The 27,934-nt window shown below is 50.6% G+C and overlaps 8 protein-coding genes across 8 annotated transcripts; 3 read left to right on the top strand and 5 right to left on the bottom strand.

Moving 5' to 3' along the window:
• Positions 1-449: 449 nt before the first annotated feature.
• PGRI_028760 (FAD-dependent oxidoreductase) lies at positions 450-1,845 on the bottom strand (the record flags this gene model as incomplete). Its single annotated transcript, XM_040790589.1, has 2 exons — positions 450-1,049; positions 1,123-1,845. The coding sequence occupies 2 exons, from the start codon at positions 1,843-1,845 to the stop codon at positions 450-452; spliced, it is 1,323 nt and encodes a 440-aa protein (XP_040647542.1).
• A 677-nt stretch (positions 1,846-2,522) lies between these two features.
• Positions 2,523-10,655, top strand: PGRI_028750 (putative polyketide synthase; the record flags this gene model as incomplete). The annotated part of the gene is made up of 1 exon (XM_040790588.1): positions 2,523-10,655. The coding sequence occupies one exon, from the start codon at positions 2,523-2,525 to the stop codon at positions 10,653-10,655; it is 8,133 nt and encodes a 2,710-aa protein (XP_040647541.1).
• Positions 10,656-11,107: 452 nt separating this feature from the next.
• PGRI_028740 (putative MFS sugar transporter) lies at positions 11,108-12,850 on the bottom strand (the record flags this gene model as incomplete). Its single annotated transcript, XM_040790587.1, has 5 exons — positions 11,108-11,493; positions 11,556-12,079; positions 12,134-12,371; positions 12,421-12,761; positions 12,813-12,850. 5 exons carry the CDS (start codon positions 12,848-12,850, stop codon positions 11,108-11,110), a joined length of 1,527 nt encoding a protein of 508 aa, XP_040647540.1.
• Positions 12,851-14,438: 1,588 nt separating this feature from the next.
• On the top strand, positions 14,439-16,639 carry PGRI_028730 (uncharacterized protein; the record flags this gene model as incomplete). The annotated part of the gene is made up of 5 exons (XM_040790586.1): positions 14,439-14,676; positions 14,741-15,232; positions 15,291-16,113; positions 16,181-16,433; positions 16,595-16,639. The coding sequence occupies 5 exons, from the start codon at positions 14,439-14,441 to the stop codon at positions 16,637-16,639; spliced, it is 1,851 nt and encodes a 616-aa protein (XP_040647539.1).
• Positions 16,640-17,237: 598 nt separating this feature from the next.
• PGRI_028720 (mitochondrial import receptor subunit TOM22) lies at positions 17,238-18,148 on the bottom strand (the record flags this gene model as incomplete). The annotated part of the gene is made up of 3 exons (XM_040790585.1): positions 17,238-17,288; positions 17,526-17,815; positions 18,040-18,148. The coding sequence occupies 3 exons, from the start codon at positions 18,146-18,148 to the stop codon at positions 17,238-17,240; spliced, it is 450 nt and encodes a 149-aa protein (XP_040647538.1).
• A 381-nt stretch (positions 18,149-18,529) lies between these two features.
• On the bottom strand, positions 18,530-20,358 carry PGRI_028710 (mitochondrial-processing protease subunit alpha; the record flags this gene model as incomplete). Its single annotated transcript, XM_040790584.1, has 2 exons — positions 18,530-20,185; positions 20,257-20,358. The coding sequence occupies 2 exons, from the start codon at positions 20,356-20,358 to the stop codon at positions 18,530-18,532; spliced, it is 1,758 nt and encodes a 585-aa protein (XP_040647537.1).
• Positions 20,359-21,262: 904 nt separating this feature from the next.
• On the bottom strand, positions 21,263-22,858 carry PGRI_028700 (uncharacterized protein; the record flags this gene model as incomplete). Its single annotated transcript, XM_040790583.1, has 1 exon — positions 21,263-22,858. The coding sequence occupies one exon, from the start codon at positions 22,856-22,858 to the stop codon at positions 21,263-21,265; it is 1,596 nt and encodes a 531-aa protein (XP_040647536.1).
• Positions 22,859-25,463: 2,605 nt separating this feature from the next.
• PGRI_028690 (Terpenoid synthase) lies at positions 25,464-26,419 on the top strand (the record flags this gene model as incomplete). Its single annotated transcript, XM_040790582.1, has 3 exons — positions 25,464-25,660; positions 25,714-26,264; positions 26,349-26,419. 3 exons carry the CDS (start codon positions 25,464-25,466, stop codon positions 26,417-26,419), a joined length of 819 nt encoding a protein of 272 aa, XP_040647535.1.
• Between the last annotated feature and the right edge of the window lie 1,515 nt (positions 26,420-27,934).

Here is a 27,934-nt window from a genome sequence, read left to right as displayed (position 1 = left end):
GTTACACACTAGGCCAAAAAACCACTATATCTGAGCATTATGCTCAGATATTCCAGGCTCCGATATATATAGTGCAGGACATGACACTTATTTAGGAATGAACTATCTATCATCGAGATCGTTTTGAGCATAGACAACTTTTGGATCGTGGTTCCAAAGGTATATTGGTATCTTAAGACTTGGTCATAGCCCTGATCCCGGAGACACAGCGATATATGAAGACGGCGAGAGTTCTTGATTGAAAGATCCATGGAATAGCAGGGTATTTATCTATATTCTGTGAAATAGAAATATTTTAGCAGCAAATAATAGATATCTCAGTCTGCAATTAAACTAACAAGCAACAGGGAGGTGATAAACCAACAGTCCTACATGAGATGAGGTTGTTTGTGAATTTAGAGGTCATGTTGTAAGTCGCTCTATATTCTTGTCTAAAAACAGAACGTACATTAAGCAGCTGCAGCTTTGATATCTGTTACCATCTTTTCAACATCATAGTCCCATATAACTCGAGAGGCTCTCTCAAGCTTCAGTTTGCTCCTCTCAGCATCCCGCCCCGTGGGACCATATCGCCACTGGTACATTTGGCCCATCTCGCGCGAGCTACGGACAACCCATTTACCACGCTCCATCCTTGCTTGGCTATAAGCCTGCAGTGCGTGTACAATTGCCGCTCTCTGGTCACGAATATTGCCATTATTCCTGCTGACCTGCACCGTATCCAAGGCTTCACAAAGAACAAGAGCATCTTCAACACCAATACAGGCACCGACACCCTGGAACGGGCTGCTGGCATGGGCAGCGTCACCGGCAAGGCAGACGCGGCCGCGGGCATATGTTGGCGCCGGGTTTGCGTCCATGTCAAATATTCCCCATTTCACCATGTTCTCTGGGAAGGACTTCGCAATGTCGACCAAGTGCGGACCCCAGCCGACCACAATCTGCTCGAGCTCATCGCGTGTGGCTGGAGCTGTCATCCTCTCTGGGTCGGGGAACTCTAAGGGCTCATGGGCGAAGAAGGCAACGTTTAGAAGGGTTCCGTTCATGACCTGTTGTGAATGTTAGCTTGCGCAGCCTTACAGCTGTAAGTGAGTTGGTAAAGGGTGTGGCACTTAGACTAACAGGATACGACATCATGTTGGCGTTCGGGCCACAGTGCATACAACCGCTCATTGCCTTGGCCTCACCGAGGGCAGCAATGCCGGCATCGATGGGCAGCATTGTTCGGTAAGCAACCGTGTGAGTATAGCTTGGGCGGGTGGCCGGGTGATTGGCGCCGAGAAGCACCTCTCGGGTGGTCGAGTGGATGCCGTCGCATCCAAGCACAGCATGTGCCTCGGCCGTGCTACCGTCGGCAAAATGGAGGACCACTTTATCATTCGCATCGTTGTCATCGTAGCTGACAAGCTGCTTCCCGAAATTTGCTGCACCATCTGGCAGCAGTGCAGCCATGCCTAACAGGAAGTGTGAGCGTACGCAGCCCCAGAATGCGAGCTTGTTGCCCGGCATTTGAAAGAGCAGTGATTTCGATGCGTCCTCAGCCTCCTGCTTTGTCTGTGGATGGTATGCATTCCAATAGCTCGTGCTTGCATTCTTGGGATCTGACTTTTGGCTGATCTGGCTCAGCACGTCAAAGACGCCAGGATCCAAGCGCCGCATACACTCCTGGGCCACGCCAGTGAAAGAAAATCCAGCGCCGATCTCGTGCCAGCTGGAGGCTCGCTCGTAAATGGTCACTTTGATCCCTCGATTTATCAGGCCGAGCGCTGTCATGGCTCCGATGATGCCGCCGCCTACAATGGCCACCTCGAGAGAAGGAGTTGTAGTACTATTGTTGCTAGCCATGATGTTGATGGACAGTATAGTTGCTTCCAAGATCGGAAGTTGAGCCAATTGGGTATGATAAAATATAAAATATGTGACAAATATTAGAAAGGATACTACCACCTTGATAGGTAGAATGATTAACCTATAGTTACTACTTATTTTGATTCACATGTAGGCATATCTTTTGAAAGTAACAGCTTCTTTTCGAAATACGCCCCCCAAAAGTATTGCATGTCGATAATGGAATGACAATGAACAATACCCAGCTTGTGTCTGTGTTGTGTAGACTTTCACCCAAGACGGAGTTACTATTGTCCTCTAGGGCTTACTCGTGAATCTACCAAGCACCTGGGCCCAGGAGGTAGGTACTATTCCTAGTGCTGACAGTCCCAATAGGTTGTTTTGGAACGATAAATTCCGCGCGGACTTTCGGATAAAATAATAGAAACGGACTGCTATTCAGATACGAAACCCCCGGAAATAAATCCTATCTCTATGTGGAAGGCAAGTCCGCAGGCCTATGTCCGATGATAGTAGCCAAATTTATGGACCTGTAAGACTGTATGAATCCACGGGTAATATCCCGAGTATAGAATCAAATCATACAAGTGATTCGCAACAACTCGGGTTGACCTGATTCTTTTTCACTTAGTGGTTGAGTACCTAGTCAGCTACACACATTGCCTTACACTACAATGACTACATCTTCTATTCCCTCTTCTGTGGGGGATGCACAGAAGGCGACGACCTTCGTGTTTGGGGGTCACATCGGTACACAAAGCAAAAGATCACTGGAAAAGCCAGTGAAGCAACTCCTCAGCGGACCTAACGCCACATGGATACTGGAGGCCGTGGCTGGGCTGCCACAAATCTGGGCAGCCGTGGTGGAAAAGATCCCCGAGGCCGGCACAGTAGCGGGTATGGAGCAACTGAACGACTTCGACTCATGGCTGCGAAACGGCATCTCAGCGGGCGACCTGATCGCGCCCGATGCAGAGCTACCCAGCGTCGCCATCGGGCCGCTGATGGTAGCCATCCAACTGGACCAGTACTGGCGGTATCTGGAGTTTCGGTTGGGTGATTTTGGTGTCGAAGACCCTCAAGCAGAACTCGTTCGACAACAGCAACAACAAAACACTACCCCGGTGGAAACGCTGGGCTTCTGTGCCGGCCTGATCGCCGCGGTAGCAGTCGCAAGCTCACATGACGTGGGCGAGTTTCAAAAATACGGCGCCGTGGCGGTGCGCCTGGGATTGCTGATGGCCGCGGTGGTGGATGCGCGGGAGGCCCGGGACGCGGCCAAGGGCAAGGGCGGGTCGGCCTCATTTGCGACGGCGTGGCGCAGCGGTAGCAAGCAACGCGACGACATGACAAAGATTGTGTCTTCGCTAACACCGGACGCTTATGTATCGGTTCTATTTGACGAGGCACGAGCGACAGTGACGACATCAGAGCGCCTAGCGCCGACGCTAGCACGGAAACTACGGGCCGCCGGCGTGAAGGCTATCCCGCTAGCATTTAAGGGCTATCTCCACGCGCCAGGGGCGGAGCGGAAGCGAGATGCGGAGGCGCTGATCGAACTATGCCACTCGACATCGTATGGTGGCCAGCTACAGTTTCCGGCGACAGCGGCTCAGTTGGCCCTGCCGACATACAGCAACTCGGCGGACGGAGCCCATGTCTCGGCAGATGAGACTGACCTTACCGCAATGTTGCTGCAGGCGATCTTGACGCAGCAGTTCAACTGGGCCGGGACGATGTCGAAGCTGCTAGCAGCGGCAGCGTCGACTCAGAAGGAGGTATCTCTAGTGGCGTTTGGACTAGACCAGTGCATTCCACCGACAATCACCCGGAGGTACGGACCAAGGGAAACATCCTTCGAGGAGCTAGAACCACATATTGAAAGCCGGAGGATCCAAAGGGCGTCAATGGCTGCAGCCACGCCTACCCCAACGGGCAACGGCATCAGTATCGGGGTTTCAACAACCATCTCAGCAGGAAATGCTCCGCTCGTATCAGTAGAACGAGGAAAGAACACTGAGGAGGCCATTGCTATTGTGGGCATGTCCATCAACGTGTCCGGAGCCGAGGATTTGGAGGAGTTCGCGGCGATGCTGAAGACAGGCAAATCGCAGCATGAAGTGATCACTCGGGAGCGGATGATGCACGACATGCTATTCCGAGATGCCGCAGACGCGGATGGGAAGAAGTACTACGGCAACTTCGTGCGCGACGCGGATACCTTCGACCACAAGTTCTTCAAGCGCAGCCCACGCGAGTCACAGGCCATGGACCCTCAGTGCCGGCTATCGCTTCAGGCGGCATACCAGGCAGTCGAACAGTCGGGATACTTCACGGAACCCAGAACAGACAAAGAAGACCACATTGGCTGCTACCTAGGCGTGTGCGGAGTCGATTATGAGCAAAACATAGCCTCCCATGCGCCCAGCGCATTCACGGCGACGGGTGGCCTACGTAGTTTTATCACCGGCCGGATCGCTCACTTTTTCGGGTGGACAGGGCCGGCGATGACGTTCGATACGGCTTGCTCGTCGTCGACAGTAGCGATGCACACTGCCTGCCGTAACATCCTGTCCGGCGAGGCAAGTGCTGCGTTAGTTGGCGGCGTCAACGTCATGACCAACCTGCAATGGATACAGAACCTAAGCGCCGGCAGCTTCTTAAGCCCGACGGGGCAGTGTAAGCCATTTGACGCCGATGCCGACGGCTACTGTCGGGCGGAAGGCGTCGCTTTCGTCTTCCTCAAGAAGCTATCAGATGCCCAGGCCGCCGGCAACACGGTGCTAGGAACGATCCGGGCAACGGCGGTTTACCAAAACCTCAACATCACGCCGCTGTTCGTACCCAACGTGCCGTCCCTGTCGCAGCTGTTCAAGGACGTGATCAAGAAGGCCGGCATCGACCCGGCTGAGATCTCCGTTGTCGAGGCCCACGGCACCGGCACGCCAGTCGGTGATCCGGCCGAGTATGAGAGCGTCAAGCTGGCGGTGGCCAGCCCACGGCGTGAAACCGCTGTGGCCATCGGCTCGGTGAAGGGCCATGTCGGCCACACAGAGGGCGCATCCGGGGTGATCGCGCTAGTTAAATTGCTCATGATGATGCGCGACAACTTCATCCCACCACAGGCCAGCTTCAAGCGTATGAACCCACACATTCACGCATTGCCGACCGACATGGTCGAGGTGGTGACGGCGCTACGCCCGTGGCCGGCTGAACACAAGGTCGCCCTGCTCAACAATTACGGCGCCTGCGGGTCCAACGCCAGTCTCGTCTTGGCCTACTCAGCGCACAAGCCGACCCCAAACAACCGCCTGGTAGCTGAGGCAATGGCGCGCCAGCCCTTCTGGATAAATGGATTCGACGCACGCAGCATCGCCGTCTATAGCAAGGCACTAGCCCCATACCTAGGCACCCACGCAGGAGGCCAAAAGGCAACCCTGGCCGATGTAGCGTTCAATATGGCCCGGCAATCTAACCCTGGTCTACCGCAGGGACTGGTCTTCAGCTGCCGGTCGCTAGAGGAGCTGCAGGAAAAGCTTACCCTCGCTGCTGTGGCTACTAAAGAAACAGCCGCTGCCAGTGGCATCGCAATTGTCAAAGCAGAGCGGCCAGTCGTGCTGTGCTTCGGCGGCCAGACTTCGACGTTCGTCGGGCTGGACCGCGCACTGTACGATGGCGTCGCCATTTTACGGCAGCACCTAGATGCGTGTGATGCGGCCGTCACGGCGGCTGGATTGTCTAGCATTTTCCCTGCCATCTTCTCGCGCGAACCCATCCGCGACATCGTCCAGCTACAAACGGCCCTATTCGCCATGCAGTATGCCAGTGCCCGAGCATGGATGGACTGTGGGCTGGCCTCGAAGGTCGTATCAGTCGTGGGCCACAGCTTCGGCGAGATCACCGCGCTCTGTGTGGTAGGTGTGCTGAGCCTCGGCGATACGGTCCGGCTTGTCGCCGGCCGGGCGAAGTTGGTACGCGACGCCTGGGGGGCGGATTCGGGGGCTATGATGGCCGTCGAGGCGGATGAGGCACTTGTGCATGATCTACTCAAAGCGGCTAATATCACCAGTGACGGCTCCGCCAGCATCGGCTGCTACAACGGTCCTCGGAGCTTCACTCTGGCCGGAACGACCCAGGCCATCGACGCTGTGGCTGCAACTCTCGCTGGTAATAGCAAGTTTGCCGGAGCTGGCATAAAGAGCAAGCGACTCAACGTCACCAACGCCTTCCACTCGGTGCTGGTAGAGCAACTCGTTGGTGAACTCGGAAACGTCGGCCGGGACCTGACCTTCCACGACGCAGTGATCCCTGTTGAACGAGCTACTGAGCATGGTTCAACAGAACCACTAGACTGGAGCTTTGTGCCGTCGCACATGCGCCAACCTGTTTTCTTCAACCATGCTGTGCAACGGCTAGCCAAGAAACACCCGCAAGCTATCTTCCTGGAGGCTGGCTCTAACTCAACGATCACGGTGATGGCGAGCCGTGCGTTGGCCCAAGTCACTTCTGCCAGCCCTGACATGCTCGCTTTCCAGGCTGTATCCATCACCAACACTGAAAAGGGCCTTGACGGTCTCACAGATGCCACCGTTGCGCTATGGAAGCAGGGCCTGCGCGTTTCCTTCTGGCCTCACCACCCTTCCCAGGCACGTGAGTACGTGCAGCTGCTGCTACCACCGTACCAGTTCGAGAAGTCACGCCACTGGCTGGATGTGAAGTCGCCGACGGAGGTTGTCAAGAAGGCAGCTCAGGCCATGATTGAAGCAGGTGGATATACCGTCGGAGGTGCCTCTGCCACTCAAGTGGAAGACCCCCGGTCCCTCCCTCTCTGGACATTCATCGGCTACCCGGAGGCCAAAAAGAATAGGAAGCTTGCCCGCTTCCGCATCAACACAGCATCGGACCCATACCAGCGCCTATTCTCATCCCATGTTATCGCCCAAACGGCACCCATCTGCCCGGCGACACTCGAGATTGACATGGCCATCGAGGCTCTCTTCAGCCTCAATCTAGACTGGCGGCCAGCTGGTTATTCGCCCACGGTGCACAATCTCACCAGCCACGCACCGGTGTGCGCCGACTCGTCGCGTGTTTTCTACATGGACCTGTCGCCGCTGGACAAGGCCGAGATGAAGTGGCACTTGAGCCTACACAGTGTGGCTAGCAATGGCGACTCCCAGGTCCACGCCGAGGCCACGATACGCATGCGAGCACCGACCGACGCCTCGTTCTTACAACAGTTCAGCCATTACGAGCGTCTAGTCAGCCACGCGCAGTGTCAGTCTCTTCTTAAGCTAGATCTCGACCATGAAGGAGTCGAGATGTTACACGGCCGCAACGTGTACCGCGCCTTCAGCGAGATTGTTGACTTTGGGCCGGTCTACCGTGGCGTGAAATACATCATCGGTCGCCCAGGCGAGAGCGCTGGTGTTATTCATAAACGCCACGAGGGCCGCACCTGGCTCGATGTGCCCATGGGCGACTCGTTTGGCCAGGTCGCCGGCATTTATGTGAATCTCCTGACTGATGACCTGCCTCTAGGCGAGATGTTTATTGCCACCAGCTGCGAGCTCCTTATGCGATCGCCAAAGGCACTCCCAGAGATTTCTGGTAAAGAGAACGGCCCCGGTATCTGGCATGTCCTGGCGCGCCACACGCGCCAGTCTGACAAGGCCTATATCAGCGATGTCTTTGTCTTTGATGCCACCACCGGCGCGTTGAACGACGTCATGCTCGGTCTGCAGTATGCACGGGTGCCCAAGGCGTCCATGAGCAAGATTCTCACACGCTTCACGACAGATCAGAAGTTCCTTAGAAATCCAGCGGTGGCACTGTCTGCTCCGGCTGCTGCTACTCCTGCTGCTGCTCCCCCAGTTGCAGTTGCTGCTGCTCTCGAGGCCGTCAAAACTAGTGCTAAAGCCAAGAAAGAAAAGAAGAAGACTCGAGACATCACCCAAGACGTGTGTAACCTAGTCGCTAATGTCTCTGGTGTCGACCCCAGCGACATGACCCTCGACAGCGAGATGGCCGACCTAGGCATTGACTCGCTGATGGGAATGGAGCTGGCCCGCGAGGTCGAGAATGCGTTCAAATTCACCCTCGACCACGGAGAGATGATGGAGGCCACTAGTCTGCGCCAGTTTGTCGCCTGCGTCGCAAATGGGCTGAGCAAGACGGGGGGAGATGCCGGGGGAGACGCCGTGGAACAAAATTCGGATGACAGCGACAGCGACTCCGCTGCAGAACTCATCACGCCGCCAGATGAGAACGACGACACAGCCTCCGATATCACCACCCCAGATCCAGAAGAGGCTTCTGCTCTCGCTAAGCCCGTCTCGCTGCCAGTCGGTCCAGTCACCAGTAATCTGACCCTCTCCCACTCCGACATCCTCGAGTGCTTCGGCCAGGTCAAGCTAACGACTGACGATAAGATCCGCGAGTTTGGGCTTGACAGCATCGCCCGCGTCAGCCTGGCCGGCAGCAGCAAACTCTGTACGGCCCTAGTGGTCGAAGCCTTTGACCAGCTCGGGTCGCCACTGCGGACAGCCGCGCCGGGCCAGCTGCTAGACCGAGTTGCATTCTTGCCACAGCACGGCCGCATGATGGAGTTTGTCTATGGCTTCCTCGAGCGTGAGGCGCGCCTAATCGATATCGATACAGTGACGGGCCAGATCACGCGCACGCACATAGCTGTGCCGCGCAAGAACAGCGCTACCCTACTCGAGGAGATGGTCGCCGCGCACCCGGAGTCCGCCATCCCCGACCGCCTGGCCTACTACGCCGGCAAGAACTTGGCCGGTGTGCTTAGTGGCACCACGGACGGCATCCGGGTTATTTTCGGCAGCGCCGAGGGCCGCCAGCTTGTCCAGGCCATGTACTGTGACTATGGCTTCAATCGCATGCACTACCAGCAGATGGCGGAGGTCATCACTCAATTATCCAGGCGTGTAGCTCATCCTGGTGAGACCCTGAAAGTCCTCGAAATGGGTGGTGGTACTGGGGGTACGACGAATGTGATGGCTCCGGTGCTGGCGTCCTTGGGTATCCCTGTTGAGTATACCTTCACGGACCTGTCTCCATCCATGGTAGCCAATGCGCGCCGCAAGTTCGCCAAGCAGTACCCGTTTATGCGCTTTGCTGTGCATGATATCGAGAAGCCACCGGCTGCGGAGCTCCTGGAACAGCATCTTGTTCTGGCCAGCAACGCCATCCACGCCACTCACGACTTGGTTGTATCGACCCAAAACGTACACATGGCCCTCCGCCCTGACGGTTTCCTTATGATCCTCGAGATGACCGAGTGTGTGCCAGCTATGGATATTGTGTTCGGCCTGCTCGAGGGCTGGTGGCTCTTCGACGACGGCCGCACCCACGCTGTCGTGCCCACTGAAGACTGGGAGCGCGCTCTGCACGCGGCCGGCTTCGGCCATGTTGATTGGACTGACGGCAACCGACCCGAGAACGCCTTCCAGAAGGTTATTATTGCTCTGGCCTCTGGGGAGCGGAAAGCTCGTCTCCCGGCATCTGTGGCGTCTGTGAAGGAAACCAAGGTGATTGATAGAGGCGATGTAGCCGCCCGCGAGGCCGATGCTGAACAACTCGTGGACTCCTACACGGCCGGCTGGGCCACCCCGGCTCTCGATTCCGCAGTCATCGACGTCTCTACTACTTCTACTCCTGCTGTGGTCATCGTCACCGGCGCCACCGGCAGCCTGGGTGCCCACCTTGTGCAGACCCTCGTCAAGCGCCCCGATGTCGCCACTGTCGTCTGCGTGAACCGCCATTCCAGCGTCCCAGTCAATAGGCGCCAAGCCGAGGCCTTTTCGTCAAGAGGCATTGCTCTGTCACCCACCGAGCAGGAAAAGCTGCGCGTCTATGAGACCGATACCTCCAAGCCGCAGCTCGCCCTCCCGGCTCAAGAATACGCCTGGTTGGTGTCGCATGCCACCCACATTGTGCACAACGCCTGGCCCATGAGCGGCACAAGGCCCCTCAAGGGCTTTGAGCCACAGCTACAGACTATGCGCAACTTGCTTGACCTAGCGCGGGAGATAGCTCTAGGAAAACCAAAGACGCGTGTCGGCTTCCAGTTCGTGTCTTCGATCGGTGTAGTCGGTTACGCGGACACATCTGCCGGACCTCGAATCACGGAAGACCGCGTGCCGATGGCCGCCGTCATGCCTGGCGGCTACCCCGAGGGCAAGTGGGTACACGAGCGCATGCTCGACGAGACACTGCACCGCTACCCGCACCTGTTCCGCGCGACCGTCACGCGCCCAGGGCAGATCGCCGGCTCTAGCCGCAGCGGATTCTGGAACCCAGTCGAGCACTTTGCCTTCTTGATTAAGAGTGCGCAAGCTTTGCGCGTGTGGCCCGATCTGCATGGTACCCTGCAGTGGCTTCCTGTCGACCGTAGCGCCAGTGTCATGGTGGATTTGCTGAAACTGGAAAACGACAGTGCTGCAGCTTACCCTGTCTACCATATTGACAACCCGGTCGGTCAGCCGTGGGAGGACATGTCACCGGTGCTGGCATCGGCCCTCGACATCCCTCCTCAAAACATCATCCCCTACGCTGACTGGATTATGCGCGTGCGCCGCTCACCACTGTCTGCCGACGAGAACCCCGCTTCTCGCCTAGTTGACTTCCTCGATGGCAATTTTGAGCGCATGTCCTGTGGTGGCATTATCCTCGACACCCAGAAAGCGAAAGAGCACTCGGCCACCATGGCTGCTGAGGGGCCGGTGGATGCTGACATCGCGCGGGCCTATGTGGCATCTTGGAAGGCCATGGGATATCTGAAATAGATTGTCATATTAGAGGGTTGTTGGTATACTCTTTTGGTTCTTTGTTCTTTGGTTTTGGCTTGATTGATTCTCGCGTTTTGACTTGGTTTGGTTTGGCTGGAATAAGGAAATGTGCTCAAATTGTTGCTCCCAATAGTAGTTTAGAATACAAAATTTATAAATTTGGATATACCGGTGAATATTAGCTTAAGAACAAAATCACTTCGTTGGTCAAGATCTTCAAGTTGATATGGCTTGCTAGAGGTGTGAAAGATTCCCTGTGGTCACGTGGTGCGCAGTTGATGCCTGAGGGATCGGCCAAAATCCGCAACGACCGTTTTTCTCTTCTTCCCTTCCTCATTTTTAACATTGAAGAAAGCTCTCGATCTATTTTATCTCTTATATATTATTTCCAGACACAAACAGCACAGTCGATATACCAAAAACATAGCGTATAGGGTCAAATTAGCTACTTAGCTTCGAGCATGCTCCACATTAACAGCATTGGCCTTCTCGTTTTCTTCGTCCCTCATATGGGCTCCCTTCTGTTGCGCCATCACCTCCTCTCCCTGAGCAACGTGATTGGCGCCACCAAACAGAGTATCAATCTCCTCAAGAGGAACCATCTTGGTCTCTGGAATAAGGAACCAAACGAAGACAGCAAGTAGGAAGTTGATACCGGCAAACATGTAGAATGCATAGAAGCCCTCGTTGTCGAGGAAAATAGGGAAGAATTGCTGGACGATAGCGTTGGCGACGTTCTGCGTCTGCGATGCCATGCCCACGGCCTGGGCGCGGACGTTCATTGAGAAGATCTCAGACGTCCAGATCCATACTGTTGCGCCCCAAGATGGTTTGTCTGAGAAATGATGTTAGTGGTTTCGCTGTGGGGTATTAAGGTAGTGTGTAGAGGAAACTTACAGAAGAATATGAACAAGAACATAAGGAACACAATTGATATACCGACGGGTTGTGATTTAGATCCATCGGCGAGTTGTGGTGTTTCAGTTTCGACAGCAGAGACAATGATCATGCAGATACCCATGCCGATACCACCGACAATCAGAAGGAACTTTCTTCCGAAACGATCGATAATCCAGACGGCATTCAGGGTGAAGAAGATTCCAAAGGTGGCGTTCAGAGCGTTGATCAGAGCAATTTGGCTGTCGCTAGTGAAGACTTTCTGGTAGATCTTGGTGGAGTATGAGTTGAGCGAGCCTTGTCCGGTAATTTGTTGGCCGGCGTTAAGGATTAGAGCCAGAGCCATGCGCTTGCGGAGAGACTTGTCCTTCCAGAGAGCAGAGTAGTTGCTCGAAATGGCTTCCCGCTCATATTCGATGGCCTCGCGAATCTCCAGCAACTCTTGCTCCACTTCGTCTTCATTGTCGCGCACTCTTTGCAGGGCTTCACGAGCCTTCTCGATGTTATTGCCTTTCTGGATATACCTAGTGAAGGTCAGAATTGTTCAGAACTGATAGAAATGCCCAGACGGGACTTACCAACGAGGGCTACCGGGGACAGTGGGCAGCAGGGCAAGAATCATAGTAGGAACCAAAAGCTGGAAAATGACAACCAATCTCCAGTCCCACTCACCCAACTTGTCAACATTCTTAGTGCAGGCAAAGTTGACCCAGAAGCAGATGAACGATCCAACAGAGTAGAACATCTGCCAAAAGGTCATGATTTTACCTCGGATCTCTGCTGGGGCCAATTCGCCAATGTAGATAGGGCCAGCAGCTGCAATTCCGTCAGTTCACGCAATTGAAACGGGATCAAGAAGGCTTACTCAATGCAATACCCTGACCAATACCAATAATACATCTACCCGCAAGGAAGGTAGCAAGATTGTGGCGAGGAGCAAAGGTTTGCATAAATGTAGCAATAATGACCAAAATACAGCCAATGGCCATCCCAAGCTTGCGGCCCAGGAAATCTGCACAGGGTCCTCCCAGGAAGAAACCACCGAAGATAGCGCCGACCGTATATGCTGTATTAATTGAACCGATTGTGTTGGCATTTGGGTTGTTCATCCAAGCCAGCCAGTTCTTGGAACCCTGGACCGAGTTGAATACAGATGCATCGTAACCGTAGAGTACCATACATGATGCTGCAACACAAGAGATGTACCTATAAATTGGATTAGGCTATGCTCTCCAAATTAGATGGCTGTGCACGAACCAGTTGTACGCCCTCTTGTGGCTCATTAACAGACCCATGCTGATGGGACGTGGACAGGTTTAACAATGAACGAGGTTGAAGTTTCTCCAATATATTTTTGAAGAAAAGTCGTGTAACGGGTGATCAACTATAGCCCTCGGTGATTTGAGAGATAAAGATGAGCAACACTCCAGGGATGCACCTAAGTGGGCGGGGAAAGCTATATAAGAAGAGACAATTAGGGCATATTCCGGGGGCGAAAAGTGAAACCCGCATGTGAGCAAGACAACCCCATGGTGGATCAACACCATCCCCAGAATCAACAAACCCCGGATACGCTAAGCATTATTTGGCATATGGATAACGGGGTGCCCAGTGTCTAAGATCGCTGAGTGGTGGGGTATTCAGAGTCAATGGCACATGGTAAAGCGTATCTTTCGTCTATTGAATTTCTGATTGGATTGGAGCTTTATCAACTGCGCGGACCGGACCTGGGGTAATAGTGATCTGGGGTTCGAGGATATTTTTCAAGCTTTTGTTCCGGCGAGATAGGAGGTTGATGAATTTCCACGAATCGGCAGGCTGAATGGCAATGGCTTGGGAGAAAGTCAAACTCCACCAATAGGGTAAATGTTGAAGGATTGTGGTATAAATAAGATCTTTGAGAAGCATTATGGCGGTAAGCCCAACAGATAGGAGACATATTAAGCGACAAGACTTCCGTGATTCTTTTGGTCTAGAGATAGGGCTGAATTTATCCGTAGTCCTGGAGAGATGTAGGGGGTAGATCGGGTTACAAGGACAACATTGTAGGATTACTTCTTATAGATATAGCGAAAGGGGTGGAAACATTTGAAAGCAGCAATGCATACTACATGGCTAGTGTTCAACCTAAGAAATACATCCAAAGTAGAACCCCATGGGACTATAATGTCTTCGAATTTATTTTCATCGACGATAAGCCAGAAGAAGACAATATGGCAAAGGAGACATGATTTGGAAAGATCTATTGAATAATGACCTATTAATAAGAGCTATTTTGGAGATAGTTATATAGTGCTTTATATATCTTGTGAAATCTCCAATATCTTTTGAATGACTGGTCTTCGTCCTATAAGAGCAACAACTTGTATGGATAATTTCATAGCCAGTCTGTTCAAACAATGCCCGTATATCCATGCCCGCATAACTGCATATTATAATAACACTTATGTTCATTTCAATAGCTAGATTTGTCAATGTAACATATTTAAAGATGTACTTGTGGCCAATTACTGCGTTGACTTTACACAAGAGTTATGTATAACTTCATGATATTTCAGGTGCTATACTTTTCTCATTTCCGCCATTTTCACCGAAAGAACAAATTGCAGATGTTGGTTTATTCTAAGAAGATATTTCACAACGATTTTTCCATTCCAAGCTCATCGAGTTGATTTGATCTTGTAAGTATATAGGTCACGTGCTCTCGCGGTTTTCTAAACGCGATCCGCGACAGCGAAGGTCCCACTCTGACGTGACAGGCTCAGGCTTTCTTCTTTGAACATATTTGCTTTTCTTTGATTCTGCTATGACCTACCTGGCTATATGAACCCGGTACTCTTCCTTCTGATCTAGCCTCTTCTATCACATTGACCTTCAATCGCAATGCCACCCCGCAAATCGAAAAAAAAGCAAACGCGACTTGCCTTTGCTGCTGCAACCGCATCGCCTTCAGCGGATGTGAGTCCGGAGCAAGCCAACCGATACGCCACACTCAAATATGAAAACCCAAGCTTGGGTACATACCGTCCTCCAAAGTCTCTCAAATTCAAGTCGGAGCCTTCGCCCGAGACAGAACAGCCGAAGCTCCCCACTAAAACGAGGTCCAATGATAAACCCCCAAGTACGGTGATCTCTCTTATCAATGCAGCCTGAAAGCTAAGATCCAGAAAACGAACTATTTGTAGAAGACAAATCGGAGAATGAACCCTTACATAGACCTATCCTCCTCGCCTCCCATAAGGAAATGCAAGCCGCGCCACCCGACAATCTTGAAGTGGTGGTCCTCAGCCCACCAAGGCCGAGGACCACACTCAAGCGAAAGGCCGCAAGCTCGCCGATTGACTCTAGCGACTCAGATGAGCCCGTGGCGTCCTCAGTCACGAAACGGCGCAGGTCTACCCGAGGTGGCCATTTTTCAAGCTCCCCTGTTCTACTCAGCGACGATGATTCAAACGAGTCAGTGGCTCCTTCGACGGTCAAGAGGCGCAGGCTATCAAGGCCAGCTGCAGTCAACGAAAGCGACGATGACTCGGATGAACCATTAGCCTCCTCACCAGTGAAGAGGCTTCGACGTGGACAGGAGAAAGAGACATCCCCGTCTCCTCACACGCCCCGCCAAATCTCTAAACAGGCCAGACTCGATATCGCGGAAGATTTAGAAGACCTTCAGGATTCAGGTAGCAACCCATTGGTGCACAAGACTAATTTATTTATGCTAATGTCAATCATGCGTAGTCGTTAAGAAAAGTCGAACTCGCGGCCGGAATGTTGAATCTGCCCGAGACAAGAGAATGAAGCACCTTGAAGCCCTTCGCCGTAGACGGGCTGGTGTGAAGGATGAGGATGAGGATGAAGAAGATGACGATGATGACGAAGATGAATATGATTCGGATGTGCAGGAGATTGCACGTCCCGGCAGCGGTGCCGGCCCCTCTAGTCGTGGTCTCCGGCGTCATCACGACGATGACAGCGACGTAGAATCAGCCATCGACCCCAATGAGAACCTTGATCGGTACGAAGACGACTTTGTCCTAGAAGACGAACATGAATTCGGTGTTCCCACCGAGGAGATCCCCTTCGAGTTCACCCGACACGCATATAAGCAGCCAAAGGAATACTTCCGCGATGTTATCGGCTGGATGGTGCAAAACAAACTTAACCCGGCCTTCCCTCGCTCAGATGACATGTACAAGATGGCATTCATGAAGCTTGAAGATGAAGTCAAGGGACGGGCTGGTTCACAGCTGATCTCCTCCGTTTGGAACCCTAGTTTTGTCTATGCCCTCCAGGCCCGGCCACACATCGAGATCGCTGCCTTCCTCACGGAGGAGAACCATCCCTGCGATGCTTGCAGGCGCTCTGGGCATCCCGCTTCTAGCGACATAAAGCTCTACGGGAAGGCGTATTCCTTACGGACGTTGGAGCCGCTGGAAGATGATAATGATGACAGTGACGACAGTGACGACAGGGAGGGTTCTAGTAATGAAGACGATGGAAAGGAACGGGACCGGGATGGCCATGTCATTCCACCTGAGAATGTCCGGTATTTTCTGGGAAAGTAAGTTCCTTTTGGACAATCATTTCGATCTAGTTCACCATCTAACGGTTTTCTTGCGTTCCAATAGACAATGCAAGGCGAGAGCCCAGCTCGCCCACACCCTCACGCATTGGCGCTACCATCTCAATGAATGGGTCATTGACTTCCTCGAACGTACGGGCCATATGGAATCTGACGAGATCCTCCGGCGAAATGATATGAGCGTCAAGCGGAGAACACGAAATGCAAATGATGTCCTCGACAGCATGACTGGAAGTGGTGAAGTTGATAAGCTTTGGCGTGACTTCCACATTAATCTCAAGTCTGCCCGCGAGAAAGAGGTACGTTCTTGTCAGATGTTCTCGGTGCTTGCATGATGCTAATCAGGTCTGTCCTTATTTAGTCTATCTATGGATGATGAGATATGATCATACCAAAGAGCCAGCGTACCTGAGGGTCGGTGTTTGTCCTCAAATGCCATGAACTCTATGAGTTTTGCTAGTTTTATGATGTCGCTTTCCTTTTGCAAACTTTCTCCGGCGCTTAACCTTCCACAATGATACCCTTTTGTTCTTTGTTGCACATTCTCAGTCATGTCCAGCTAGCCTACAAATACAAGGATCGGCGAGCTCAACATAACAGCAAGCTGGCTATCTGAAGAAACTAAGCCTTCTTAGCCTGTTTTCCTATAAGAAAGCTAGGACTACCCCGAGATGCAAATTAGATAACCAAACCCATCCTTTTTCATTACCTGGACATGCACATAGAGAAGAAAAAAGGTATAGAGAAACAGGAAGAAAGATGATTGGGGTTGTACAAATACATGCATGCATAAGCTGCCGGAGCCAAAATGTCAGAAAGCATGAGAGATGCGAGAGTAAAAAGGAAGTAAAAAAAACAAGAAGTATAACAAAGATCCGGACAAGTCAAGACAAGAAGAGAATTGGGAAACCAACTCCTTCCGAGTACTTTTAGTCCGATATTTTGAGATCTGGCCAAAATAGGTGATTGGAAATCCCAGGATATAACAGAATCACGGCGACATGCGCTTAGGTGTGATGTTTGCATGACACCAAGTCGCGTCGGTCGATAATCGTGTCGCTGGATTCTTCGCCAATCTCTCTGCTTTCCGATGTGGTATTAATTTACAGAGTGGGTTGAGCGGTCTTCTCGGTTTCGAGGCCGGGGGTGAGCATCTGCAAATAGGAATCATAATCAGTATAAGATTCAGTGACTAGAAGTTTGGTGAAAAGCGCGAAAAGGGCATGTGGTGATAGTGTTGAGAAAAGAATTTTGAGGATTGCCGAGAAGCGAATACCCGAGGCAATGTACACGGTGTCAAGTGTGTGACAACGAATCGAAGATTCAAAACAATTGTTGCAGTTTCGATGAAACCACGGAAACAAAAGTAGAAGGGGATACAAAACACATACCTCGTTAGCTCCCTTGATCATTCCCTGCTCGCGCTCCATCTGGATGTACTGCTCCTCCTCGGCGTAGGCCAATGCGAATGGCACACCGAGCAGGAAAGCGCTGGTGCTGATAATCCAGAGAGCCTTGCCGCTGAATGAGAGACTGGCCTTGGTGAGGTCTGTGATGGAAGAGACGGTGCTGGAGACGGTGCGGCGGGCGGAGGGGGGAATCATGTCCTTCAGAGCGGCGATACGCTCATAGACAGATTCGGCCTCGAGATCGACGTCCTCATCGTCGGAGATCTCGGAGTCTGTTGTTCATTGATTTCCATGTCAGATACGGTTCTTGATGTTTATTTGCAAATGATGTGTTCATTCCTAGGCTTTCGAGGTCGCGTTGTCGGGGATTGGGATTGGGGAATGAGATGATGTGAGGAAATCCAGGAAGTATAGCATCTTCCCATAGAAGCAATTCCCAATGCAAATGACAATGGCGCGATCGAGTTCCATCTGGGTATCGGGATTCGGTACTAACCAGTGTCTGAGTAGTCATCCTCGTCATCAGAGACTAGGAGAGCGTCGTGCTTTGTGGGAGTGGGCTTGTCGGTGAAGTGCTCGTCTTCGACTTCAGTAAGCTTGACCATTTTGGGCGATTTTGATGGGAATGACGAAGGGGATCTAGTTAAAGGTGATGGTTGAATGATGGAAAGTCGCTCTGATTTCGCTCCGACTTTTTTGCCGAAAAGCGGCGAAGAGCTTGGACCCACCGACAACGATGTCATTTGTTTTTGTGATCTTATGTGAATGGATGGGTAAAAGGAATACTATGTAGAAAGAGAAAAAATTGAGAAAGGCTAGGTGTTCATATAAACCCTGTTTTTTTTTATAAAAAAGAGAGGTGTATTCTACAGTCGAAATGCTGGCCATGGTCTATAATTACAGATCATCCTCTAGATGCAACTACTTCACCCACATGACCCTATGCTCGACACATCAACGTGAGTCCAGAAGTATTAATCAACTATTTACAGCCGACCAAGCTTCCACCGGGAAATCCGTTCTTGAATTTCCTCCCAGGGGAAGGTCCGGAGCTTGTAGCCTTCCAACTCGCCCTCCTGGATCACAACGGTGGGCTTACCAGTGCCCTTGCCATCGTTGTGAACCTGGCCACCGAAGACCTTGCCAGCCACACGGCGGAGGTCCTCGACAGTGAGGGCCTCAATCTGCTGGCACATCTCCCGTACACTGACCTTGCGGCCGTGGACCTGCACCTGGCGTCCAAGATCCTCAAGCTCGACCATGCGAGACTCCAGGTTCATGAGCAGCGATGACCGGAGCTGGTTCTTCGCACGGTTGACTTCCTGCGCTTGCAGAGAGCTGTAGCCAGTGTCCAAAGTAAGGGACTGCAGTTCACGGCACATGACCTCGAGCATCTCCGTGATCCGGGTGGGGCTGCAGGATGCGGAAATTCCGAAGATTCCGCTATCCGTGTAGCTGTGGTTGAAAGCAATGCAGCTCTCGACCCAACCGTGCTGGTTCAACACGTTCGTGTAGAGTCGCGAGTACATACCCTTTCCAGGGCCACCAGCCGAGAATGAGCCACCACCACCGAGGAGGGTCTGGAGAGTAGCGAGAGCATAGATATCGGGTGAGGAGATAGGGAGAGCCTCGAATGCAAGGTGGATGTGGCTCAGACGAGGAAGCATGGGGCTCGCTGGCGGAGGAATCGGGGGGAGAGCAATAAAGCCGCCCGTGTAGTGGGCAGGCTGGCGGAGGTTTAGCGCGGATGGCTCAACCAGGGATGAGTGGAGAGGCTCGACTGTAGGAGAGCCCTTGGAGGAAGTGAGGTTCTTGAGGAACGGAAGCTTCGACAAGAGCGAAGAGTGTGTTTTGGGGGAAGCAGCGGGGCTGCTGATTGTTGATGAGGGTGTGAAGGAAGGAACGGTCGGCACCTGGCCTTCGTGGGCGACTGTTCGGGAATCAGACAGTGTGGTTTCGATTCCAGTGCCTGACAGTACAGGGCCCTTTGTCGTGCTAATGTCTCTCGGCTTCATGTCACCAAAGTACTTCTCTGTGAGTTTGACAGCATCCCCATGTGGCAGTCCGGCAAATGCAACCACCATCCGGTCTGGGTTGAAGAAAAGTTCCCTATACCGCTCCACCACTGCCTTGTTGATTTCGCCTAGCCGTTCTTCTGGACACAGTAGCGGATTTCCAAGAGTGTTGTTGGCGTATGCAGTCATGTGTACCAATTCGGGAAGGATGAGTTCTGGTTTCGCCCAAATCTCGCCGATCTCATACTCCGCTGTTGCGAGCTGTTGAATAACCTCCTCTTCGGTGATGAGGGGATCACGGATGGTCTCTGCAAGCAGACCGAGCGTGGTAGGAACTGCCGAGTTGAAACTGGCAGACTGGTACATCAATGACTCCCGGGATGAGGCACACTGAATGTTACCACCTAGGGACTCAAGAATCTCAAGCATTTCATCTCCGGTGCGCGCCTTGGTAGACTTGAAGGCTAGACGGTCCATGATGTGGCTGACACCGCGCAGGCTCTCATCTTCGTAACGAGATCCGGCATCGATGTAGACTCCGACACCAGCGAAGGGACCCGGTAATGATTCCGTGGCGACGCGAACTCCGTTGGGAAGTGTGGTGATTTGTTCTAACTCGGCGGGATCCTGCAGATAGATAACAATTCGTCAGTTACAAATAATACTACGTTGCAACACATAACGGGGGGCTCTCTTACCTTGGCCGAATCATTGATGGTAGAGAAGCTTCTTGACACGGCGCGAGGAGCTCGTGTCAATGGCTTCGTGGACTCAATGGCCCGCAGTGCTGAGCGGCGCATTATGACTAATTCTGTACAAATGCAACAGCCTGGTTGAGTCAGGATTTCTTGTTGCACCGAATATATCCGGAAGAGGTGATGTAGCTCGGACGGGTTGTCGGCGAAGAATCGTAATGGAGCCTCGATCCGAAGTGCTTAGCTAATCCGTTGCATGACAGATCCATAGCCCAGCCCTATGTTCTTCAATGATAAATCGGCCACTTTATGATTGAATTATTGATGTTTTGACAAGAAGCCATTGTCTGTGTTATTTATCTTCATTCAAATCTAGATGCAAGCAGGGCTTGCCCAGGTGTGTAGCCCAATTACCCTGAGGCCAAGACCTGCATGGCTTGAATATATAGTTACAGGGTTACTCCTAAACATATACATTTCTGGTCTTGATGGATTTACTTGATTGGATCGGTATGGTAAAAGGATATATTACCCATAACCAACGCCGACTTTAGTGCTGGCCATCTACCACAATGGTAGAGAAGCTACGTCCCCCAGATATTGCGAATGAGTATGGGGACTCATCCAATCGTAGTATATTGTGCTCTAAATCGAAATTGCACAATATGTATCTATTTATTGGAGAGATGTATGGAAAGGTGACAATGAATAATAACTAAGCACAACGAACAAATGACTAATACCGGCATTCTTCCAAGGTTGCAAATATCCGTTGCCCTTCCGCATTTCCACGGAAGCCATTAATCCCTCCACCATTTCTTCCAACATCCAGATTGCATGTTTCGGGCCTGTATGCGCAGGCCTCATCCCCATTGTTTCCGAGACTAATATCTGTTAAGCTTCTAACAAACTGAAGGAACTCGATTATACTTACACTACACCTGTAGAATAGTACAGCAGGACGATCACATCATCAACAACCAAAAGTCAAACACAATAGGACCGCTGCTCAGGAGTCATCCAATAGCAGAGGGCCAATGTATTCAACAGGTATAGAGTCGACCCCCACACAATACAGCAAATCACTCTCTATGAGCAGGAGTGACAATAAGGGCGACACAAGCAAAGAGACATCGGCTGGTCGGCGCATACTTATGTCGAGGGCGTAACGCGTTAACGCTCCACCAAATGTTGACTCGGGGCGCAGGAAAGATAGGGCCTCAGGGTCGTTAGCCCTGTAACGGTCAAGGGCTTCGCCGAATAATCCAGGGTATGCAATAGAGGAGGTTGGGTGACTACACGGTGGCGGTAGATCTTCCCATTCGGTAAGGAGGGGAGCATGGGCAGTAGCGCGAGCACAGTCAGCACAGGGACGCGGTCGCCTAGCGAAATTCCCAGACTCGTATCGCTGTAGTATCTTCTCGTGGATCGACCCACGGTTTAATGTTATAGAGTAAACCAAACTGAGGGCAGCGCTGCCGGTCAAGAGTTCGTGGTCTGTTTCCCATGTAGCGTAATTTCGAAGGAAACAATCGGCCCTCTCGGTCATACTTCTAGAGCAGAGCATGAGAAAGGTGTTGCAGGGCTCCAGAGTGGCCATATCTGTGAGAACATCGCAAGCATCATTGATTATCCGTATTGCAAGGGTAGACGCCATCATGCTACTTTCGTCTAGGAACCGGTGAGCAGAAGTTTCACCTGTGTCCACGCAAAAAGCCCTGACGGCGTTGGAGAAGTCAAGATTTCCCCAAAGGGACATCGGTATCCGCATTACTGCTTGTCCAATCCGTTCCGATAATTCTTTTTGCATCCTCTGTTTGCAGTATGTACTTCTGGCATGTGACGCTGCGTAGAGAGCACACAAAGCTGCAAAAGGGGACTTCTCAGCGTACCCTTTGAGTAGTACCCAATTATAGCGGTACCAAGGCTCACGGGTAATTACGTCCCATGGGAAATGGTCACATAAGGCGTGCATGTTGGCATGACATGTCGCCTCTAGATGGCTTGTTTCTTGTCCGAGAGTTGACAAAGAAGCGGGGACAAGACTGCCAACAGTCACAGCTTGGTTATCGTAAGGGAGCTGGACGAGAGAACCACCCACGTAATGGTTGATCGCAAACGTGCCACGCTCGTTTCGAGCAGGATTCCGCCGTTTAATCGAGATACCACTATCGCCGGAACGATCAGTGCGCAAAGTCAAACTATTTAGGGCAGACTCCCATTCACTGATTATGACATCACAGGCTGTAACGTACTGGTGGACCTGAGATACGGCCGACCGGTAGCTAAGTGAGCCAAAGCCCGAACTCTTTTCACTGGCAGTAGCTGATTGCAAGCAGAGCGCACGAATTTTGTCATACTCAGCAAGTGCTGTACCCATCGGCGGGGGAGGGAAAACCCAGCTCATCGCACGCTTGATCAGCCAAGCACTCTTGGCAGCAGCTCGTGAAGTGACGGAGCCGTTCAAGTTTAAGCATCCTCCTCTCCTCCCTCGGCGGGTCAGCTGATTTCCTTGAGAAGTGCGGAGAGTCCAGCTTCCCTCTTGCATATCCCGAGAACTACTACTGGCCGGAATTACTGCTGCCGGGATAATGTCGAGAGGCATTGTAGCAAAGAGTACAACGATTATTTCCGTCCTTGAAATGCTAAAATGATTGGCCAGAGCGAGTAAGGTCTTGTGGGACTAGAGGTCAGTAGTCTATATCAGCAAGAGTCACAACTAAACCCTAGATCAAAGCTCCTGTATTCAGGGTAGTCAGGGAAATATCTAACCTGCAAGCTCGCCCGCTTCAGCCAATGATCTGATAGCGATGGAGAGTTCGTAAATTTGCCGGGTCAAAGTATGTCAAGCTGGCATGTCTAGCATCCTTAGTTCGTCATGACTACTTATATGTCTAGAAAGATACGAGGAAAACTCCTCGGTAAAATCTGTCATTACCAAGCAGTACGAACTTTCAATAGGTGGCTTAAAGTACGATATCGCAGGAGGATGGAGACTGTTTACCAATCAAAATGGGTCAGTTATAGAACCCAGAACCTTTGGTATTGGCGTGGAGTGGTGTATGCATGCATTGGCATATGATATGTATGAGTCCATATCTCCCAGGACCTAAATAGTCTAAACATGTAGATAGCTTCTTTTTCTCCCTACGCACTTCAATACATTCAACTTTCACCTCATCTCGGATTTCCGTTTGTACCATTTTGTCTATGTAGATGAATCTGGATACGGCAAAGAAACATTTGGGTTGGCTCAAAGGGCCGGGGTGACCAGATCGGCTAGAAATTACGTTACATGTATATTGACAGTCACCAGTCACAGTATCACTATCATTCAGTGTGATTTTAAGTTTTCGGGGGACAGATTAATGAGATCTGGGTGTCGGTTGCGGTGTATACGTGGTGGGTTGCTAGAGGACGTGTGTAAGCTCCTTTCACACCAGTTGCTCATAAACGGAATAGCATGATGCAGGGTGTCATTGCTTCAACCTCGTCCCCTAGGATACTTTTCTTTGCATCGACTGATCAGATATCAAGACAGTCAAAGAAGCAATACTGATATCGTGTACTAATTCTTTTCAACAGGAACGGCCTGTATACGCTACGGAAAGAATAAGGATTTATCTGCCAATGAGAGCGATGGAATAAGTGAAAGAGATGAGATAAAATGAGTGTTGATTCTGCAGAATTACAGTAAACAGCTGATCTTCATTGGGGTTGAAATGCCGATGAGAATACCAATGACTCTGGGGTCCAGATATGGCCAAAATACATCTAAACAAAAGAGGAGCATTGAGGGGTTGCAGGTCTCAGCCAGCCACACAATGTCAATATCTATTCGCCTGACACCTTTCGATGCAGCACAGTCTCTGGGGATTATACATTAGTACGCAGTAGCGCAGGGAAGTAGTACTAAACTAAATCCCTCATATGATACATCGAGATAGGAAACCCTCTTTTGAATATTGAAAACTGTAGACATCATTGTATATGGCTTTACCACAATATCTCTTGCGTTATGGACAACCTTAGGAACGTGACAGCATAAGCTAAGCCTGCATAAACTTTACATAAGGGGTTAATAGCGTAGCATGATTAATCACTCTTAAACACCTGGGCACATCATTGCAAGGCTCGAATGGCTCCCCTGCCATATAGCCACTCATCATGCCAATGCTTGAGACCAGCTGTATTTCTAGCAGGTAAAGGGAGTGCCTACAAGAATACCAGATATCATTAACAGACTCTGTGTTTGTCGCGGCCTATCCATTGAATGATTGGATCTGCAAGATCCTTTTATATATTTTTAGGTCATCTACCCTTTCATATTGTCGAACTCTACAGTATGATGCGCTGTGCATCTAGCGCCTCAATCAAGTCCTGTGAGACTCATCAATTTTCCACGTCTTCTCTTTGCTGTGGGTGTTGATCTATCCATGCAGCCCAAACGCCCCATGCCACGACAACCCCTCACCTATGCCTATTCAAGCAATCTTACTGCTTGGAATCGAGGGCTGAATGGTCTCTATATACAGCTAGGGCCTTATTGGAGAGCTGCGGAGGGAATTAGATGCCGATAAAAGGCCCTCAAACTGAGCATAAATAGCTCGTTGCTCTTGTAATGTCGTCAATTAGATTGAACAATTCTATCGATCCAATTCAATTTTTCCATCTTAGATATCTTCAAAGAGAGACGTCTGCGAGTACTTATCTCTCTGAACAACATGGCCACATATGCTGTGCCCATCCGCCCTGAAATCTACGTCGACGATCCGGAATTTACCTGTTTATTTATTCCACACGAACATAGACATGGTGACATATGTGACCACGCTTCAGTACAGTGCCAGCTAGACATTTTTGGAACTGAAGATGCTGTTGGATCGTCATTTGGTTCCCTCAACGCTGAGGCAGGCAATTTTACCACGTTATGTGCACCGAATTGCTTGCCCGAAAGACTCCCCCTTCTTTCTTACATCATAGAATATGCATTCATTCATGATGGTATGTTAACAACCTGCGAGAACAAGATTATAAAGTAACAAATGACGATAGATGGCAATGACACCGCCTCAGATGAACATTCTGTATAGTGTCCCCCTTGGACTTGGCTTAAGACTACACAGCTTACATATTTCAAGGCACGGAAAATGAACATGCAGCTTGACCAGACGGTTAATCAAAGCAGTGTGACCTCTATTCCAACTCCAATGTCAGAACCCGCACAACGGAAATCCGAGGCACAGGCCAAGATAGCGGCGGAATTCCTTCGTCTTGATCCTACCTTCGGAAGCTGGTTTCTACCATTCTGGAGGACATGGACCAAGGCAACAGAAGATATAAGAAAACTCGAGTTCGCTAGCCTGGACGAATACCTTAAATCCAGGGTAGTGGACGTTTCAGGAAGGTATACATATCTATTATCACCTGTACTGAAATTATTTTCTGACTGGGTTATAGTTGGACACTTGCAATTCTTCAATGGGGAACGGGGATCTATCTCACACCTGGAGAAGAAAAAATCATCGGCCCGATAAACTACATCGCATATGCTGAGCTGGCTCTAGTCAACGACTTGTTCTCGTGGGAGAAGGAGAAAGCAGCTTACATTAAAAGTGGAGAGACTATACCAGTAGTCAATGCTGTGCAAATTGTTATGACTTCGAAGATGCTAACGGAGAGCGCTGCTAAAGAAGTCGTCCGGTCCGAGCTCACAGTACATGAAGAGCGATTCTGCCAGCTAAGAGACCAGTACAAAACCACGTCCAACCCATCAAGGTCAATCCTGAGGATATTAGAATTACTAGAGCATGCAATGGCTGGAAACTATGTTTGGAGCATTCGGTGCCCTCGTTACGCAAAGAGTGACCGCAACCCTTACCGTGATTACATCGAAACATTCGGGAGTGAAAAAGTTCCAGTGATTTCACCGCAAGCTTCAATTTTTGAATCAACTTCAGAAGCTACAAACTGTGCTGATACCATCGAGCCCAAACAGCTAGACATGCTAGGTATGTTGAAATACCATTTGAGTCTGCTTCAGAATTTGAAGTAAACTTGATTATGCATAATGCTAAACCCGGAATTCTATATAGCAATTGAGGAGAAAGTTTTGATGAAGACTTCTTTAGGCAATGATCTGCAGGACGAGGCAAGTTCCAGATGATAGTTTATGCGAAGATACAGGAAAAAACTAGCTAGTTCGCATCTTGATAGTCCGTGTTGGATCCATACACTTACATTATTTCCTTGCCATCCAAGAATATCAGAGGGACTTTGATATCTGCGCTCAACTCTTGGTACAAGGTGCCAGACCAATCCCTGTCGATTATTGGAGATGCAATAAATTTTTTGCATAACTCATCACTATTGTAGCTCAACCCGTGCCCACCATGTTTCGCTATCACTAACCATGGACAAGGCTCGATGACATCCAGGACGGAAGCTCGCTACGACGTGGTAATCCAGTCGCGCACCAAGTATTCGGCGTCGGTCAGACGATCAACACAGCTACGTTTCTGATGAACGAGGCTTTGCGTCTTATACAGAGGCTATCAGAATCTGCAGTGTCTGTATACTCGGGTATGGTAAATCTAATTTCTTTGTTTCGATATATTGAGATTAATATCAGTAGAGGAAATGCGCAACCTTCATCTTGGACAAGGACATGATCTTCACTGGAGCTACCATACCCATGTGCCCAACTTGGAAGAATATATGAGCATGGTTGATGGCAGTAAGTTCTGCTATCCCCTTTCTCCTGGTTGATTACCTGTCTTACTAAAGAATCAATAGAGACAGGGGGTCTATTCCGTCTTATCAGCCGACTGATGCAGACAGAAGCTACTCTGAATAAGTGATTAAATTGCCTCCTCGTGACTGATAAAATCATCGGCTGACACAAAGTTAGGGATCTTGATCTAAGTCATTTTGCCAATCTGCTTGGGAGGTACTTCCAAATTCGCGATGATTACCAAAATCTCAAATCTGCAGACGTATTTACATCCCTCTCTCCCCTTAAGGATATAAAAGCTGACAATGTGCCATCACGTAATAGTATGCACAGCAAAAAGGTTTTTGCGAAGACCTAGACGAAGGGAAAATCTCTTTTCCTCTGATATTATTCATGCAGACCCCGAGTTTCTCCACTATCACGTTACTGAGCATCTTCAACAGTCGCCACGAGAATCAAAAATTGTCCCGTGAAGCAAAAAAGTATATACTGAAGCAGCTTACTGATAAAGGCGTCTTCTCGCAAACAAGATCTGTGTTACAGAAATTGCATGCTCAACTGATGGATTTACTTGTGGAGACCGAAGGGAAGGCTGGTGGCATTGAAAATTGGACACTACGCTTGATGATTATCAAACTCACTGTCGATGATGACGGAACCAAGACCGAAAGAATCGAGCCAGATTGGGCCCTTAATCAGCAACTCGCGTGGGCAGGCTACGAGGGGAATACACGGCCCATCAATAAAATCTTTCTCTTGGCTTCTAGGAAAACATACTGAGGACGTCGGAAGACAGAGGTGCTAAAGTGTTAGTTAGGGTGGCCTAGGTTGCTATGCTTGTTCAACATCCCACGAGAGTCCCTTTATCGTTGGAGAAAATATGGGCATCCAACGGTTTGAAACAAAGGGCTATACACGGAAGACTTTCGGCTTGCTTTTCCTTTTTTT

This window comes from Penicillium griseofulvum (genome assembly GCF_001561935.1).
Source record: "Penicillium griseofulvum strain PG3 chromosome Unknown contig_80, whole genome shotgun sequence".
Lineage (NCBI taxonomy): Eukaryota > Fungi > Ascomycota > Eurotiomycetes > Eurotiales > Aspergillaceae > Penicillium > Penicillium griseofulvum.
This window is presented reverse-complemented; position numbering and strand designations above follow the sequence as displayed.